Source organism: Dermacentor albipictus, chromosome 7 (genome assembly GCF_038994185.2).
Source record: "Dermacentor albipictus isolate Rhodes 1998 colony chromosome 7, USDA_Dalb.pri_finalv2, whole genome shotgun sequence".
Classification (NCBI taxonomy): domain Eukaryota; kingdom Metazoa; phylum Arthropoda; class Arachnida; order Ixodida; family Ixodidae; genus Dermacentor; species Dermacentor albipictus.
In genome coordinates, this window is record NC_091827.1 from 79,059,975 (window position 1) to 79,079,931 (window position 19,957).

At 44.3% G+C, this 19,957-nt stretch overlaps 1 protein-coding gene across 1 annotated transcript; it reads right to left on the reverse strand.

Annotated features, from left to right (window-relative positions):
- Positions 1-235: 235 nt before the first annotated feature.
- LOC139047851 (uncharacterized) lies at positions 236-18,311 on the reverse strand. Its single transcript, XM_070521993.1, has 2 exons — positions 17,082-18,311; positions 236-457 (listed from the first exon to the last, which is right to left on the reverse strand). Exons 1-2 carry the CDS (start codon positions 18,309-18,311, stop codon positions 326-328), a joined length of 1,362 nt encoding a protein of 453 aa, XP_070378094.1. The 3' UTR covers positions 236-325.
- Positions 18,312-19,957: the final 1,646 nt, after the last annotated feature.

Here is a 19,957-nt window from a genome sequence, read left to right on the forward strand (position 1 = left end):
CAGCGCTTGTAGAAGAGTAACTGACACAAAAATGTATTGTTTTTCTACTGTCCCTATAAAAGTAGATTGTCCATACGCCAAAAAGAAGACAAGAAATCTTTTTTTTTTAGTACATTAGTTAGAGAGCGCCATCATTGGTGTAGCTTTTACTATGTCTGTAAATTCTATTCATAAGTCACATTTGTTAACAGCACATCTGCATTTAATCCAGTGCGCATGAAGAGAGAGAGACAGAATAAACAAATATATTACATAAGTGAAGCGTTGAAAAGGCGTCCTGATTCCGGGATGCATTGAGCTGTAGCCTCGTCCTGGGGCTTGGCAATCAGCCGTCGCTGATCCTCGAGGTCGGAGCTGGCCTGTACCCTTTGAAAAGTCTCATTGGTTTGTTAAAGGTGCGGATGATGTAATGGTGCATGCGTGCAACCCCCTGCAATGTGCCTGAGGGACCCGGGTCCTGCGTAGAAGCGCCATTGTGGAGAGAAATGTGTAGGGGCTATAGATTTCAATTCCCCCTGTTAAAGCTGTGACAAGAAACCCAGCATGCCCAGAATACGACCGTTATTACCTGGCATTCAGATCCTACCAAGCTCATGGACATATATTATTGGTCGAGCTATTATGGTACACAAGATTTGTACAATATATATATATATATATATATATATATATATATATATATATATATATATATATATATATATATATGACCACACCAACCATACATATAAATTATTATAAGTGGACATCCGAACAGGATCACTATTGCATAAAACTTCAGATCATTAAACTGCTGTAAAAGTACCACGAAACAATATTTGCTTTCCCTTTCTCATTGTCATTGTGCTAATTGGTTTCTTGTGTGTTTTATGTATAATCATTTTAAGTTGGTTTTGTATTGTGCTTGTATATATAGAGAACTTTTTTTCATATTCACAATTACTATGTTGGATCTAAACTGTTTTTTACTTAGAAAGCTGTACAATGATTCTTGTATTTATTGCATGTATGTTCGTAATTTATGCTATGTATGTGTAATCGACGCTATTGATATGTGTGTATACTACATTTTATGATATGCTACCTTACTGTTGAGCAAGTATGGGTGACAGGGTCTTAGTCAGGCAGAGAATGTTCTGCGTTTAGCCTTGTCATCCAATACATTCACTGTGTATAAATCAACGCTGAGTAATTAAAAATAAATAAAATATGGTCCAAGCAAAGGAAGCTTTCTGTTAATTCCGCTGTTTGTGCATAAACTACATGTGGTTCCTATTTCTTCACTGCTACGAATCTTTCGTTTCCTGCAGTGAATATTTATATTCTATGCTCAACCTTTCATCATCCAAAGCAGACTTTCCTTTCATTGGAAATGCAGCAAAATTCTACCCGTACCTAAAGGAGATGACTCATCATTACTTTATTCTTATAGGCCAATATCACTGTTGTGCATATGTTCTAAGGTCTTCCTTCAGCATATTGTTTTCAATCATTTTTCGACATTTGCTGAAAATTATAATATGATCGACAACAGACAACATGACTCCTGAAACGGTCTCGCTTGCGTTTCCTCTCTTGAAAACTCGGCGCTCTCTACTTCCCTGTAGTGAATGCTGCGTCAAGCTGATAACGCGCAAGCCGTTTGTTACTACCAGGCTCGCAGCGTTAAAGAAAGGAAATGCGGGCAAGACAGAAGACAATGTTTTGCGACAAAATACAATGCAAAGAGTGTAAACTTTTTTTAGAGTGAGATGATGATTATTGTTTCGCAAGATACGACAAAAGGTTGTACATTTGTTTACGTAGGGTGCTTTATCGGACTTTGAGTCTGCAACGGCGGGCTTTTGAGCCACTGTCAAAGGGCATAGCAGCAGTTATGGGCCAATCAGAGCTGAGAAGATAGTGAAATTGAACCAGATGGTGAAATTTATCGATATCCACAAACGCTCTCCCGGAGTCCATCTACTGTGAACCCCATTTGTTTCGTAGGAGCTGAGCGAATGTATTCATTGATCAAGCTGCAGAGTGCTCGCTTCCAGTGCGGATGCGACGCAACGTATCTGGTAGCACCAACACGCAAGACATATCATACAAAAGCAAAACTCTCTAATTAATAAAGTCTTGCCAAAAACACTATAGCAGCATGCACAGCAAGCGCAGCGTGACCAGTGGCCAATGTTCCGCGCTGTAAGCTCTCATGTGTGACTATTATTGTCCTTTTCGATTATGCCAACTCCCTCACCTTTTATGCAGCTCCTTTTGGATTGGTAGAAATTTGAGTGCAGTTCCAAATGTTGCGTTGAAGGCTGCTGCGAAACCATGTGGCCACACTTAACAGTGTAAAATCTTCCAATACCATCCGCGATATTGAGACGAAGTTCATTACAGTTCCACTCATTATGCTGGCAGAAAGCCTGTGTTTCGAAATGGGACCCACGTAAAACAAAACATGCATGATAACGAGTGTCCCAACACTAGCTGTAGTTTCGGAGTTTATATGATGATGTAATTCTATAGGAGCACACATAAGCTATTGCACCACAAAGGAACCATCAGCGCCACCCTTTTAGTAGAGACCACCGCACCGTAGACTAGGTAGAGCACCTCAGGCGGCAAGTAATAACCCAGAAACACGGACATCTGCCAGACACGGCTAGGTTCGCAACGGAAAAGGCTCCAGTTTCGTGTCCAACTATTGTGCTACGACAAATAAAATAACGAATCTTCTATTGGCCTTCATCGAATCACACCAATAGCTGGTTGGATACATTTGAAATGGTCGCTGCATATACATGGAAGAGCGAAGAACGCTGCGCGAAAGAAATGTTACGTGGAACGCCATTCGAGTATCAACTCTCATCTATAGAAATGTGAGGTTCTTCGGCTTACTTCCGAATGTTTCTAATATTTCCTGTAAAAAATGGTCCAATTCCCCATCGATACCCAAATGCAGCTCTAAAGCAGGAACCTTGCGGTCTTTGTGGAACAGATGACTCGACAGCAGTAACAACTAAGAGGGACCGACAGTTTGGCGATGTAGGTTGTGAAGGAAGACCTGTTTGCTTGACGACTGTAAAAAATTCCCAATAGACACAGAATATCTTACAGAGGCCTCAGTGACCGAGATGACGCTGGCAATATGCACCAGGCGATGCCAGGTGCTTCCGCGTGGACGGCGACAAAGTTTTGTGCGTCTTCAATTCAAAGTGAGAAATTCAGTTGCTCTCGTGCTCAAATTTGTGGGGAAGATTAGCTTCAATTGTTTGGCGTTGCATACAAGCACGTAGCTTGTTTAATGCTCGCGCATGGTGTAGCCGAAGACGTGATCGTCGGCAACATTTTATAGTGATAGGGCACCCCAGCAACCATCACCCCACAGTGCCACACATTTTGTTACAGAGCTTAAGAAACTGATCCGGCAACAGAGCTGCGCAAGCCGGCGCAATACAAACAGCTTGCCATGATCACCCAAAAGTCCCCCCGGAACGCTTAAAAAGGCAATCAGCTTCATGCTAATCACGTATGTCGACATCCAGTAGGAGGCGCGTGACGTTCCCTTCTATATGGAACTTTCTCTTACACTACTGAAATTAAGTGGCAACAAGGATGGCGTGGTTCATGACACACGATGCTATGCTTCGGAACATTATAGATAGGGATATTATTGACGCCCCACACAACTTCTCGCATTTAACCTTCATAGCCATGTGAATTGCTGAAGCTACCCACACCCCAAGCGCGATGACCGTGTTCTGGTTTTCACGCCGGTATACCGATGGGTTCATAGTGTGAACATTTCCGACCATAGATCGTGTTATACAATCTGCTCCGATATGTTGGCTCACTGTACTAGCACGATGGTGTCAGATATTTAAGTGGTTTCGAACACCTCCATGAGGTGTTCTATGTCGTGCACCTAAGGCCGTTTTACACATATGCTGATAATACTTCCTTCTTCATTTTTCCTCTTTCCAATGCTATTTATACACATATTGAAATTGGTTCTTGCTCTCCTGCAGCTTTTTCCCCACAGGACCATGGTTACCGACGTAGTCAAGCGTGAATTGCCCGCCTTTCTTATATATTCTTCCTAGTTTGTGTTTCTTTGAAATTTATCTCTTAGAATAGAAAGCTGTAAGTAAAATATTCAGTGCGTAGGATGGCACAATGAAAGTAACAGAAAAGACATTTGGTGGGTATATCACGGTCAGGCGCAAGATTCGCTTACTTTATAAAGACTTTGTGCAAGATGTAAGAATTTAAAAACATTGACACGTTTATTTTCATTGAATGTGCAAATAGAAATGGCACACCAACTTGATCTGAGAGTTTGGAAATTATGACTGCCCAGCGTGCGTGTCGTAAATCATTGTTACTTATATCTAGCACCCTCTGGGCGGCATAAATTTGATTTTGGTTACATATGCACTTTCTATTACAAATTGTGTTCTTCGATTTTACTGCAGCTTGCCAATATCAGGTAAAGAAAATGCTCAGTAAAACAAAATATTTACATGCAATATAAAGTGAATCCCCTTGTATTCGCAGAAAACCTTGCGAATTCATTGTAAAACAAAAAATGTTCGCTTCAGTGCACACTGATGCACATCGTTTGCATCGGTGTTAACGACGAAGACAAATACAATTGTGCGATCTAAATGCAGCGCCGCACGGTAAATGTCGACAATTTCATGCTTTGAAGCATCTCGCTGGTATTTTATTGCACATAAAGTGCATCACCGATAATCGTGTATTTCGTCATCTTTCAGTTTGTGGTTACGAAGGAGCCTTTGTGGACGTACAATGTTACCGGAAGAAGACATGCGCAGTACAAAGTAGACGTTATAATAAATGAGACAGACACATCTATTTTCTTCAAAAGACTTTTTACTACGGCGCGCCGAAGAAAAAGTAAGACAAGCACACATATGGTATACCTCCGGAAAAACAGAATGTAAAAAAACATATTTTTCTTGTTTACAGGTTTTTTATGGTCCTCGAGGGACAGTTCAATGCAATTTACCCAGAACATATGCTTATCCAGCGCAATGGTATACCGAGAATTTTTATTCCCTTCAATCACCTCATAGTGACGTGCTCTTTAGTATGTCTTGTACTGTGGTCTGCAATATTGACACAAAAATATAGTACAACAGTGCGCCATAGTCTTTCACACAGTAAACATTGTACTCAGTGAAATATGTCCATTAAAAAAATCCAGTGATCATAAGACGGGTTAGATTGATTTAGCTTGGAGACCAGATGCGGGGTTTCCCTCATGTCTTTCCCGACTAATTCACGTTAAGTGGAATGGTCTACGTGAACATATACTGGGAATGTCAATAATAACCTCCTCTTGTAGCCTTGTAACGATAAGAGGCTGGTATGGAAGTTTTTGCAAAGGCGCTATCGCATAGGTAAGCACACTTTTCAAGAGGTTAAGCAATAAGGCGTAAGATAGCTGCACATCACATATCTCGTAGCACTGTTTCTTGTGGCAAAATTCATCTACGGACATCTCGACAATTTCATGAATACGATGTTACGAAAGTTCTAAATATGTAAAAGAAACTCTTGAAGGTAAAGGAACTATTGAATTGATAACTAGACATTGCTACACATATGTCGGGGGTTCGTTTATTTTTCCTCACGTCAATGACCTCTAGTGAGTGAAATTGTAGTTGGAATTTGGGAGTTCGAACTGTGCCGTAAAGGGCCCCTAAACCGATCACAGGTCGAAATTTAGTTGTGGTGTGGCAGCTGCGCATGAGTCTCTAACGAACACGTAGCCGCGAGAATTTTTCAAAATGGTGATAGACTGCCGCTATAAACCTTGTGTTGTGCGCGTCTAGAAAGCCTCGCCAATATAATGGAGCCGTGCGTTGACGCGCCGTGCCGAAGCACTTCCGCCGGAAATGAACAGCCACCGTCGCGGCCTTCCCTAGATCGTGGCCACGATAGGGGTTATTACGCTTTGCTGTTCTCGCCCACTGGCCGTTGGCCCATTCCACGCTAGAGTCATCGTCAATGCAGGTGCGCCTGCAGCACCAAAGCGGCGCGCACAAATAGGTAAATTGTCATTGCGCTATGATTCTGCATGCCAGAACTCCAATGCGCTCAAGCCAGGCATTGCGCAGGGAGTAATCACGAGGCAGCTGGTGTCACGTCGTTTCGTTTTCCCAGTCGGCGTTCTTGCACGCAAGCATCGCACACAGATGTCTTTTAGCCATCGCAAAATATTGTTGGACCCTGTTCGCGCAGCTAACCAGACCGCTAAGCACGACTGTGTTGGAACGCGAGCGAGTTATCACTTGCGTAGCGCGCCGTAGTTACGAATTCGCAAGTGTGCAGAACACGACGAGGGAGAGCAGTGAGCGCGCGTACCTGCTAGCAGACTAACCGAAAGTCGTAGATGCTTGTTCAACCAATCGACAGTGTCTACTCCTGATGACATCACCAGATGCACCCTGGTTACGTCAGGACGGGCGCTGGGTATAGCGGAAAGGCCCGCAGAGGAGCATGGTTTTTTTTATTTTGTAGCGCGCACGCGGCGAGTAGCGCTGCAGCGTTTGGCACCGTTGGTCGTGACGGTATTCTGAAATCGATGCGCGCGTTTACAGGAAATGTTTAAACAAAGTCGGGAGTGGTTTGGGGCCCTTAACTACCTCTATTCCTGGGTGCTATGCTAGAAATTCCAAGTTTGGCAAACTTCAGCAACTTCGCGAACTCTGGCGACGCTCTCAGGTGAAGGAGCGAATAGCATCACGACATAAACTCTACCCACAGAACCCCTCAAACTTAATTGGCTCATCTAGATTCATTCTTGGTTTAATATCACTATAGGTCTCGTGGGCTGCCGCAAAAGCAGCTGTCATGTGGTAAAACCATCGCTTATTTCTTTAATTAGTGCATAGTTCCACCTAGTGTGCTACCTGTGCACATAAGATGAAGAAAAAGCTTTCAGTTTTAATCTGTCTGAAAGAAAGGGAATTGTTGGTGCGACAGTGTTTACACGACTCCCTTTCGACGGTGGATAGATAGATAGTGCACGAAAGAAGAGACATGCCTCTGTGGCGACCCAGAAAGGCACGGCAAACGGATTGCGCCGAGTTGTAAGACACATAGCGGTACGTCATGGTATTGCAATATCGCGTCAATACCAGTAGGGGGCGCTGACGCGTGACAATGCGTTTTCTATTTTTACAGAAATACAGTTTTCTGTATTTGGAAATGACGAAGTGAGGTGCACATGCTGCGCTCCTGTTGACACAAGTGGCTTTATCTTGACATTTTACTGCTTCCAGCTTTCGCGCATTTCGCGCTCTCTATGTACACTGGCTGTCGTCGAGCAAAGCTTAGCCGAGCGGGAAACTGAGTATGCCCTCCATCAAATTCCTGGTTAGGAAACTTCCCCGAAATTTTACACGATGACAGGACGTGGCACCGTAGCCGCTGACATAAGCCCAAGGCCATCGATCTACCGCAATAGGATGGCCGAGATGCGCGCCTATGGAAATCTTCGACCAGGAAAGGCACCTCTGACACATTTATTTCGGCATGTTTGCAGAGTGAATATGCAACCGAACATGCAATGGAAGCTTCAGGCAAGAAATTAGGCCTCCAAGTTGTTTGTTCTTAAATTATTTACGGCAGCGTTGTGTGATGAGCTGCCTTCCGCAAGTCACATTCCTCCCACGAAGATTTCAGCACGGCTGCCCATGGGAGCTGTAACATAAAGCTATTACAAACTTTTCATTTCCAGTTCTGCAATCAGCCCTTCACAATTGGCCAAAAATTTTCGGGCCACCTTCACTTCACCTGTCCGACACGCAACATCACAAAACCGCGAAAGTCACCACGTCAAAGTGACGTGTACTCAATAAAGATGCATTAATATGCCGAAGGTATGCATTAAGGGATCAAGCCGGCAAAATCATTACTAATATGGATAAGATAGTTGAAGTGGCTGAGGAGTTCTAGAGAGATTTATACAGTACCAGTAGCACCCGCGACGATAATGTGAGAGAGAATAGTGGAGAGGAATTTGAAATCCCACAAGTAACGCCGGAAGATGTAAAGAACGCCTTTGGAGCTATGCAAAGGGGGAAGGCAGCTGGGGAGGATCAAGTAACAGCAGATTTGTTGAAGGAAGGTGGGCACATTGTTCTAGAAAAACTGGCCACCCTGTATGCACAATGTCTCATGACCTCGAGCGTACCGGAATCCTGGAAGAACGCTAACATAATCCTAATCCATAAGAAAGGGGATGCCAAAGATTTGAAAAATTATAGACCGATCAGCTTACTGTCTGCTGCAAACAAAGTATTTACTAAGGTAATCACAAATGTAAGCAGAAACACCTTAGACTTGTGTCAACCAAAGGACCAGGCAGAATTCCGTAAAGGCTACTCAATAATAGACCATATGCACACTATCGATCAGGTGATAGAGAAATGTGCCGAATATAACCAACCCTTATATATAGCTTTCATAGATTACGAAAAAGCGTTTGATTCAGTCGAAACCGCAGCAGTCATGGAGGCATTACGGAATAAGGGTATTGACTAGCCATGTGTAAAATTACTGAAAGTTATGTATAGCAGCTCCATAGTCACCGTAGTCCTCCATAAGAAAGCAACAAAATCCCAATAAAGAAAGGCGTCAGGCAGGGAATACGATCTCTCCTATACTATTCACAGCGTGCTTAGAGGAGGTATTCAGAGGCCTGAAGTGGGAAGAATTGTGTATAAGAGTTCCTGGAGAATACCTTGGTAACTTGCGATTCGCTGATGATATTGCCTTGCTTAGTAACTCAGGGGACCAATGGCAATGCATATGCTCACTGACCTGGAGAGGCAAAGCAGAAGGGTGGGTCTAAAAATTTATCTGCAGAAAACTAAAGTAATGTTTAACAGTCTCGGAAGAGAACAACAGTTTACGATAGGTAGCGAGGCACTGGAAGTGGTAAGTAATACATTTACTTAGGGCAGGCAGTGACCATGGATCCGGATCACGAGACTGAAATAATAAGAAGAATACGAATGGGTTGGGATGCGTTTGGCAGCCATTCTCAAATAATGAACAGCAGGTTGTCATTATCCCTCTAGAGAAAACTATATAACAGCGGTGTTTTACCAGTACTCGCGTATGGGGCAGAAACCTGGAGGCTTACGAAAAGGGTTCTGCTTAAGTTCAGGATGACGCAACGAGCTATGGAAAGAAGAATGATGGGTGTAACGTTAAGGCATAAGAAAAGAGCAGATTGGGTGAGGGAACAAGCGCGTGTTTTGACATCTTAGTTGAAATCAAGAAAAAGAAATGGGCATGTGCAGGACATGTATTGAGGAGGGACGACAATCGATGGTCATTAAGGGTTACGGACTGGATTCCAAGGGAAGGGAAGCGTATCAGGGAGTGGCAGAAAGTTGGGTGGGTGGACGACATCAAGAAGTTTGCAGGGACAACATTGCCACAATTAGTACATGACCTGGGAATTTGGAAAAGTATGGGAGAGGCCTTTGCCATGCAGTGGGCGTAACCAGGCTGATGATGATGATGATGAATGTGCCAAACAAAAATGATTTTCTTTCTGAATAGCCGAAGGCTGCCCCGTTCTAAAAGGTATAGAAAATGGCTGCCCGCCGATCACTAAGGCACTGGCTACTCAGACCTGCCGGAGAGCATGGGTTTATTTGCATGTAATAAAACTTTTTGCGTGACCGTATAACTTTATAGAGCCCTTTGAATACGTAACCGACATCGCCAACTCTTCTTTGCTGAGCATCCGATCTGGCAGCACTTTTCGAGCTCCTTGCACGGCGCCGCGATTTTAGACCAGCCACCGTAAGCAAAGTAAGGTGTAGCAGGCGAATGGCAGGCACCGGCACCACCCTCGTCCTGCGGTCACCTATTTTCACTGTGGCAGTTCGGCCCCATAGAACCCCCTCTCTACTTGAGCGTGCTCTACGCCTCTTGTCAGCCAATTAAATAACAGAAACCGCTCAATGGAGGCAATGTTATTTGTTTGTAACGCAAACAAATGTGACCTGCTGCAAACAAGGAGAGCGTTTGACTGGGCTATTAAGACCACGTTGCGGGTCAGCGCCCGGTGCTTGCGTCGCAGTTACGTAAATTTGACGTCAGGGGAATGGAATAAAAACATATTCGAATAATTTTACGTTATTTGGCCCCGTATTGCACTATTATGTAGTTAGTTTGGTTAGATACGTAGGGTAGATAGTTTTGTTTGGGTATCAAGTTCAGTTATGTTAGTAATTGGGAATTCTAGTTAGTGAAGAGTTAATAATTAGGATAGTTGATATTTGTTACGTTAGCTAGATGTAAATTTTTATATTTCTTCAGGTATTTAATATAATTAGGTTGCTTATTTGTCCCTTTATTTAGAAGTGTTGCCTTTCTTGTTAAGTGGAGGTATTGATTACAAAGTTTCTTCATAAGAGCATTGTGGCAACACCTAATAAGAGCCAGAAAGCGCCATTCGTTGGTTCTGAGAAGGTACCGCACAGGAGGAAGAATTTTGGCACTCGTCAGGTGGGCTTTGTTTCGAAAAAAACGCTCAGAGGTGACAGACCAATAGAAGATCGTAGGTTGCAGTGATGGTATACCGGTAGTATGACGGTAGAAATGTGCACCTAATGAGTCACATAAGACAAGAGCCCTCTACTAGTTCCATATACAGCCATAGGTGGCTGTATTGCTAAAAAACTATCCGCAAATTATTATTCCTTTTTTTCATTGTGCTTATTATTCTTCTGCTTTGTGCGCTTAAATAGAAAATGAATATTTTTTGTGTATGGATTTGTGCTGTCATTAAAACGTTGTTACTAACTTTATTTAGTAAGTTAGGCAAGCTAATTAGCAGTTTTTTAGGTTACCTAATAATTATATATTTAACTAGTTTAGTGAGTTACTAGTTTTTGTCTAGGTAACTTATTAGGTTACTAAGTTATTAAGCTACTATTAAATTGGATATTTATATAAACAAAGTAATAGAGGTGTATTTCGCAGATGCACAATGTTTTCAGGCAATACGTTATTCATATTGGTCAGTTAGTTTAGTGAGTTGCCTAATTTACTTAGCTGACTGATAACATGTCACTATACAAGGCTTACAAAATTAAGCAAGCCGGTAGGCCTCCAGACATTCTAGGAATTACGAATGTTTTGAGCTTAACTCACTCAAATTCCAAAATACAAAATTTCCATTCTCTGTACATATGTCTCCACAAATAATGGCTTCGGCATCAAAATGTTATTCACTCATGCGGACATGTTTTCATTCAAGTATGAAGCCCAGAGTCACTTGCCGCTGAAGGTCTTGCTCTGTCTTACCTCGTAGAGGCGCATCTGTAGGAAAACAAAACAAGAATTCTGTTTCGTCCGCATCCGTGCAGCCGGACAGACACTCGTGTACAGAACAACGTTAACCATTGCCACTATCACAAAGCATCCCTGTCACCACAAGGAGATAGTTGCGCAGTGAAAAAAGAAATTGAAAGGCGAGCAACCACAAAAGAGCAGCGCAAGTTTTTTACGAATTATTACAAGAAACTGCGACGTTCAATCTCCCTGTAGTCGATTTCTAGCCGTGGAGTACTCCTAAGTGTACCTTATACAGCTTGAATTAGCCCACTCGCACAAATGTACGCGAATCTGTAAACGAAACAGCGCCTTGTTGTATTTGAAGTTGTTCCCCTTTCAATTTTTGAACCCTCTACTTAAACAGTACGGGAAATTTCACGTTCTACCTCCAATGTTCACATGCCGATAACGAGAATAGACGTTTGCGCAAAAGCCAGCGTACACACAAAACCCCAGTAGCATCCGTCCGCCGTCTGCTCTGATGCCCTTCTATGTGTGCCAGCGCCTGGGCATGTGAAGCACTGGTGGTTATGAAACCCATTCGTAGCGTCAGCCGCAAGTTTAATGACGAGAAAAATGTTACTCAAGAACCCTGATAAGACCTATGCTCAACAAGGTAGTTGATCGAACGCTCTAGCCAATGGCGGGCAGCAGTTACCCCTTGTGTATCGCCAGACGATTCCATTTAAGTTTGAAGTCTAGCACTGGCATAATCTTTGTTCTCTGTGCTGTTGGGGATTGTTTTGATGGTTATTGCCATTATATGTTATATACCGAAAGGCGACTGTTGGACAAAACGGAATATTTACTCACCTGAACTAAAGACATTAGGCGTGCATCCAAACCGAGGAGACCTAACATTTGCATTTCCCTAGCATATAGAGTTGCATGACAGCAGAAATAAAAGAGAGAGTGGGAGAAGCAGGCAAGGCCGGACAATCGAGTATCTTCACCCAAGAGGTTATTAGGTTAAATATACACGCAAGGCGAGGCAGCAGCCAATCGTAGTGTTGGCCTTACCATTCTGAACGCACCCAACCAGAAAATTCAGCCCCATTGTTTGCTACAATATACCGAGAAAGGAGGCTGGACAGAAAGAATAGACTGTTACGAGATACGCATGCGGGCGGGCATCAGTGTTTCAAGCACATGTTCGTTCTTTTCTTTTCCAGGGTCAAAAATTTACCAATTGGAACAGACTCTCTACATGTCTCCAAACTCTTCTTACGCAGTTGTCATGATCACACTGATCAATTTTCGTGGTCCTAAATGTATGTTTTTTTTTGTGTTGTGCAAAAGAATGCATTAGTATTCACGGTGACTACAGCACTACGTACCGGTATGTTATACTATGCACAGAATGTTGCTACTTTCCCTTTTCTCGAGTCCAGCTCAAAGCTGGACCGTGCCCGAGAAAAATGCAGTGAATTGTTGCGATAGCGGGGTACCGACATTCAATCATATGAATGGTCTGTAATCGTCCGACACTGGAATCCAGTATTTTATTTTGAATTATTGACAACATTTTCCATCGGGACAGTGCTAGTTGCAAAGTGGGAATAGAGTTTTCCCACCGAAACTGAGGGCAAGGAAACTGCTGACTGCTTGCAATTTCAGTACGATAATATCCCGCACGACACGAGGTTAGGAATTTACATGCGCTATACGAAGTCTGAGGCGTTACATTAGACTTCGAGCTTCATTTAGTACCTCAATGTTTTCTCTCTTAAAAGCATGTCTTGCTGCTTTGCGTTTTCTTCAGTTAAGAAGCAGTTCTCTGGGTTGGCGTTCCAATACAAAGTTCGCTGCACTCAAGGGCAACCAAGTAGCTACTGTGTGTCTATGCTTGCATGTGTGTGCGTGTGTGTGTGCGTGCATGGAGTGACAGAAGCGCCTGTAAACTTCATGATGCAAGAGGACTGATGACCAAACACGGCAGGCGTCATAATTTTCACTCGGAGCTATATTTTTATGTAAGTGGCTTTGCTAACAATAGCTGGAACCACTTGTATAGAATGCATGAAACAATGCGGTGGCGCGAACACGGCTTCGCGCTGTGGAATGGATTCGGGTTCCAGCTGCCGCCGACGATAGCAAGCCACGGAAATGCAAGTGCTGTAAATAGACTTCTACACGTGAATACTTTCCAGAAAATATGCACACAATTGCCGGAGCTGCGTCATGAAAAGTACAATAACATGCTTCTTTTTGGAGGGGTGACTCATAGCAGCTGCAAGCGAGATTGTTGGCACTACCTTAAGTCTCAGCGTGAGCTAAGTTTGCTCGATCTGTCCAGTTGCTTGCAAGATTTCTTTTAAAATATTATGGGGGATCAGCTTTCACAGGAACATTGGCCGTAGTTGTTGTTCTCTCTCTCTCTTTTTTAACTGAACGAAAATGTGCGTGAGAAAAGAAGCCGAAATATTTCTTTCCCTACTTAGCTTGCATGTGTACTTCACGGATCAAGAAATCTTAAAGCGGCTCCATTCAGAATGCCCAATAGAAAAAAAAGAAAATTTATTTGTTATAGAACTAGTGCGATTCCCCTATGTGTGTGTGTGTGTGTGTGTGTGTGTGTGTGTGTGTGTTATCTCGTGCCTATGTGGTCGATGTAACTGAAGCAACATTAAAGTCATAGAACTGATCTCTACATTTGTATATACCCTTAGTGCTCATCTACGTTGTATTGCGAAAGCAATATCAAATTAGAAATAGGGCAATATGCAGTTATGTTACTCTGCAGGCTCTAGTGCTTCATACCCTGAACAGCAGGTTTACGCTTTAGAGCAACGAAAGGTTTGCGTCAGGTGATTTTCTATATATTGGATTACCGGTCGTATATTGAGGCAGCTAAGCCAATTATCAAGTCTCATGCTTCTGTCGGCAGCGTGTTCAAGATATTCCCTACCTCCGAGGCAATACATATAAATTCACGGATTTTACGGACATTAACTATACGTATTTCGGCTGAAATGCAGTAAAAAATGCACTGCATAGCCCATATTGCATATGTCTCAGCGGGAGACTGCGCAAAAACCATTAAAGTCATTACTGAATACGTGTAATGGTGCCTCGCATGTTTCATATTGTTACGCGAAAGCGACAGCTCGACGGAACAAGAGGAGGAAGAAGTTGGTGATCTCATATAAGGGATCGCAGAAGACGTGTGCGTTCCTCATCGGAAAAGACAGCTTGGAGTCCCTAAGTGACGTCGGTCAGCGCTATTGTAAAAAGGCGCCCATAGAGATATGTGCGGAGCTTTTGGACAGCGAAAACAACAGCGAAACTCACCTGCTCAGTGTCGATGTAATTCCGTTCAGCCTTGCTCAATGAATGGCTGGCGTAGGCGTCAGGCAGGCTCGGCGTCCAGAAAACAGGGGAAAAGGACGGCGCCGAGGCCGATTTCACTCGCATTGGTGTGCATTTATGTTGTGGTAGAGGGGTCAACATGACAAAACATTGGACCTGAAGAGAGCAGGAACTTCAGCTGACGAAACGAGTAATCGAAATATGCTCTTCATGTGAAAGGCATATCCTTGAGCCGCAATCAAGCGAGAAGGAAGGCAGCATGAACAAGAATCCAAGGAGCTTCTCAGCTCACATTTTCACTGCGTTTCTTTCAAGTCACTAGCTGTAGCAACCTTGTGTGGGTCTGGTCTTACAGCGTGCTTGTCCTCTATATCTCGAAGAACTAGCGGCTCTCGTTGGCCAAAGCGACATTTCTTTGAGCTGAAAGTAAGATTTCCATTGACTTGGAATGCTGCCTTGCTCCCAGCAGTTATTCATGTAGTCCGTGAGAGCTCGGATGAATACATCGTCGAAGTTTCTAAGTGTTTTGTTACTTATCCCATCAGGTCCTGGTGCAGATTTCGAGTTGAGCCTGGTCAGTTCATATCTGACTTCTGCCTCCGTAATAGGGGTATCAAGATCTGGATTCTCGTTACCTAGGTAATCCGGAAGTACTTCTCTATCCGCATCTCCAACGTACATCTTTTGGAGCTCTCGGAAGAGCTCTTCTTCTGTGCCGTTGTAGCTGTGTATAACCTTCTGTAGATTGTGTCTTTGTATGGTTTTTGTACTTCCGGGGTGCAAGAGGCATCGGAGAATGTTCCAGGTCTTGGACATTCCCATCTGCCTTTCCATCAAGTCGCACGTGGCTTCCCACTTCTGTTGGGTTAACCTATTTGCATATATCTCGATTTCCTTGTTTAATTCCACAATTCTCTTCCTTAATTTCCGATTATGTTTTTGCTTTTTCCATCTTTTCAGCATGCTACCTTTCGCTTCCCACATGTGCAATAATCTGCTATCCATCTCCTCTATACCTGCCTCCTCTGGAACAGTTTTTGGTAGCCCGTTTAATGTTTTCTTGCAGTTTCTCTGCCCATTTCTCTATGTCCGTTATAGTGTCTTCCGCATCATCTTGTCGGATTTTGCGGAAAGAGTCCCATTCTACTAGCTTCAGTTCTCTCCCCCTCTTTTTCCTTGGGCCTGCTTGTACCGTTGTGACGACGATGTAGTGGTCACTACCTAAGCTTTCCTGCATGTTTGTCCATTGAGAAATTGCTACATTCTTCGTAAATGTGAGATCTGGTGTCGTGTCGTTGGTTACGCTGTTTCCTATTCTGGTTGGTGCCTGAGGGTCAGTTATGAGCGTTAGGCCTTCGTGCTGAGCGTCTGCCCACAGGCTTCGGCCCTTAATGTTCTCTATGCTGTATCCCCAAGCCGCGTGTGGTGCGTTAAAATCGCCGACCACGACTAGTGCCTGCTTGTGCGCTACGCTCAGCACTTTGCGGAAGAGTGGGCCGAATTCGGGCTTGTGCCGTGGTGGACTATATATGTTCAGAATAAATAGACTTCCCTCATCTTTACGGGAGGGGATTATTTCAATCAGGACGTGGTCTATGCCGCGCACACCGGTATCGTGCTCGACAGCCGAGAGGTTTCTGTGTATGAGCGTCGTGACGGTTGCCTTCTCGCCGGAAGCACTATACGATTTATACCCCGATAATTTTGAGATCCCCCCGGTTTCCTGCAGGGCGATGACATCTGGCGCCTCCTTACTTGTTATGAACTGCTGCAGGTTTCCTCGCTTGCGACGATACCCGCGGCAGTTCCATTGCCAAATCGCGTATTGGTTACGCGGCGCCATGTTGATTTATCTGTTCTTCCCCGGTGGCCTTGCTATTTTCTACCGCATTCGGCCTGCTATACGGCTTGCTTTTAACCGGTCCTGCTCCTGCTGGCCTAATATCCTTTGGTGTGCTTTCTAGTGCCGCTACTCTATTCTCTAATCCATCGAATCGTTGTTTAATCTCTACATACATGTTTGTTATTTGTTGCTGTAACCCATCGAACGTTCCCATAACCTCGCTGATTGCAAAGACGCTCTTTTCTTCAGCCGTTTCTTGCGCCCTCCTTTTGTGTGGTGGTGCTTCTCCGTTCGCTTGCGTGGGAACGGGCGTTGGAGCCCGACTCCGCGTCGACGTCGTACTGGCGGAGGGTGCGTTGCCATTCTTTTCTTGCTGAAGCTTCGCGTTTTCTGCCCTAAGCTGCTTGATCTCATCTTTAAGCATTGCATTCTCTCGGGTAATCTGTTCTAACATGTTTCTAATCTGTGTCATTTCCTGTTCTAGGGCGGACCCTTTAACTTTAGGCGATTGAGTAGCAGTGCCGGAGACCGCGCTTGCCGAGCTCACCTGTGCTTTGCTCCCGTCTCCCCCTCGATTAGTTCTCGAACCGGACCTCGACCTTGATCTCGTCCACGATCTGGTCCTGGACCTGGACCTGGAGCGTTGGCGACCGGCTTCCCGTGGCAGTCTCGGGAAGGAACCGGAGCGGTGTCTTCCATAGTTTTTCCTGCTTGTGTCTTCTCTGTCGGTCGAGGGCTGCTTGCTGGCTACAGTCTTATGATTATTATTGTTGCTCCCTCTGTTTTCATTGTAGTTGTGGTAGTAGTACTCTTCCTCTTCGGCCTCTTCTTCCCTCCTCCGTCGCTTCCAGCGGCGTCTCCTGACCAGGTACGGTATCTTGTATCTTGCTTGGCACTTCTTGTCTCCCGTGAGGTGGTCTTTGCCGCACAGTTGGCACTCAGCGTTGCAGTTGTGATCCTGCTGTGGATTCTTGCACCCACACCCCCGGCAAATCTTGTCTTCAGGGTTGGGGCACACGTCAGCCCTGTGCCCTGTTCTTCCGCATCCATAGCATATGTCGATGTGTTTTTTATACAAGGAGCATTGGATAAGCATCGCTCCATACCTCACATATCTTGGGACGTGAAAACCTTCAAATAAAACGATCACGTTGTCAGTGTTACCCATTCTCTTGGCGTGCAAGACTCCAGGATTGCGTGGCGTGACCAGACTGGTCACTATGTCCTCCGGACTCTCCTCCTGAGATATTCCTCTGATGAGACCCTTGGGTGTATTATCAGGAGCTGCTCTGTAAGCACTTGCTTCAAATTCTTGTTCTCCAAGGCGTAGCTTATTGATAGCCCCATATTTCCTGGCTCGGTCCTCGGAAGGCGTGCTAAGCACCACTATATTTTGTTTGCTGTTTATGCATATGCTGTCTTCCTCCGCTGTCTCTCGGCCGACCCCGGCAGCGTTGCGCAGACAGTAGTAAATGCGATCCAGCTTGTAGTCTGATACCTTAAGTCCGCCACGTGGACGCACGATAACCCTGTAGTCTTCTTTTGGTAGGTTAGGCAGCCTACTTGCTTTGATGATTTGTCGCACCTTGCGTTCGTTCTTCCATTTGTTTCTATTTTTTGCTTCCCCGACGAAGGTTCTTTCCTGCTGCTCGTGTCCCGCCAATCCGGCACCACCGCTGCATCGCTTCTTTGTGCCTCTTCTAACTTCGCACCAACCTAATTCTTTTCCGAACTCCTCCGGTTGCATTTCTTCGCCGTCCACGCTCACGACTTCCATTAGGAAGCAGGGCCTGGGTATCTACGTCGGTAGGCCGAGCTCTCTCAGCCACCGCTGCGGCGGAGCCGTTCGAGGTGTCGAGGCGTTCTAGTTAGGTGTAGATCTACCGCCACGCGCAGCGAGAGGAAGGACCGATTGACGGCCGAAAAACGGGCCCACCTGGTAGAGAATGGTGTCCTTGGACTCCTTGGCACCTGTTCTTTTGAAGATCAATGGATTTCTCCACAAAATGCGATTTTCCGCCGAGAATCATAAGAAAATGCGGAGCTGACGCGATGTGTATCCGCACTCCACGGCTTCTTCTTCTTCTTCCTCTGCTGGAAGAAAATAAAAACTTCTTTAAACACCGCTTTTAACTTCACAAGGACTTTAAGTTTATAATAGTCGCCAATATACACTCCCAGAATTCATGTTTTCATTTTAAGTACATTCTATAGTGTGCACCAGTGTGTAAAAGTATGCGCACTAGGGATTGCGAAATATCGTCCACTCTCTCCTCTGCTTGTGAATTGCAACTAGCAATAAAGGACTACAGTCTAAAATTCGCATTGTCAACTTTGCAATGTACTCGTCAATTTCAGTTTGCGCGCGCTAATCTAGAAAAAATTCAGTTTCCTTCGTTGACCCGGTAGGCTGTATACATTTGGCACCGGTACTTTTTATACAGCGCACCAACACAACATCGTCCCATGCTAATTACAAAGGAGGGATGCACTTAGGCGGCACATTTCTAGGGTGCCGGCTTGTGTGTTTACAATTGTTGAAGTTAAACTTGTGTTTCATGCGAAGCCTCTTATCGTTTTTATCATTTTTATCACCGCAGTGTCTGCGCACAGGTTAATAATCAATATTTAGAGGCTAAAGTAAAATATTATTGAGACAATGTGCGAATTATTGCAAGCAAAAGCTCGCCGCACATTAATTTTTAGTCAAGTCTCATGTTTCGGAGACAAAGTTGATGTCTGGACCCATGGCGTGTTGTTACAAAGGTAGACAGCAATTTCTATAAGGTCGTGGTTTCAGAGAGAACAGCCGATTGTTTTAGGCAAGCTTTGTCGTTAGAAAGAACCGTTGTTGGCTATACAGTGCATGATGGGGCAAGTGCCGGAACATGCATCAGAAATGCAGCCCCTGAAGAAGCAGTGGCAATATATATATATATATATATATATATATATATATATATATATATATATATATATATATATATATATATATATATATATATATATATGTGTGTGTGTGTGTGTGTGTATAAGCGGCTTTTTCAAAGTTCAGCACGGAGGACCCAACGTAATATACGCTGGAAAGAGACGACGAACTTTTTTGGGCGACTTATCCTAACCTAAGCTAACCTATCCTATAGGGTCACCACTAACGAAATTTGGTAACTCTGGAAATCACGTGGACACTCTAGGCGAATTGCCCCCCTTGTTACGCTCCATAAAACTCCATATAAAGTCCAACTGCGATAAGATAGGGCCAAGTGCGCCGTATGCTGTGGGTTTCAGGAAAAGTGTGCGAGATTGAGCAAAAGCAAAGCTGGTTATGGAAGCACGTCGAATTCCCGCACGCCCAATGGTGCCTTAACAAAGCACAGAACCCCAGGGCGAGCTCGGGCTCTTTACCAGGCACCTAATACGAAG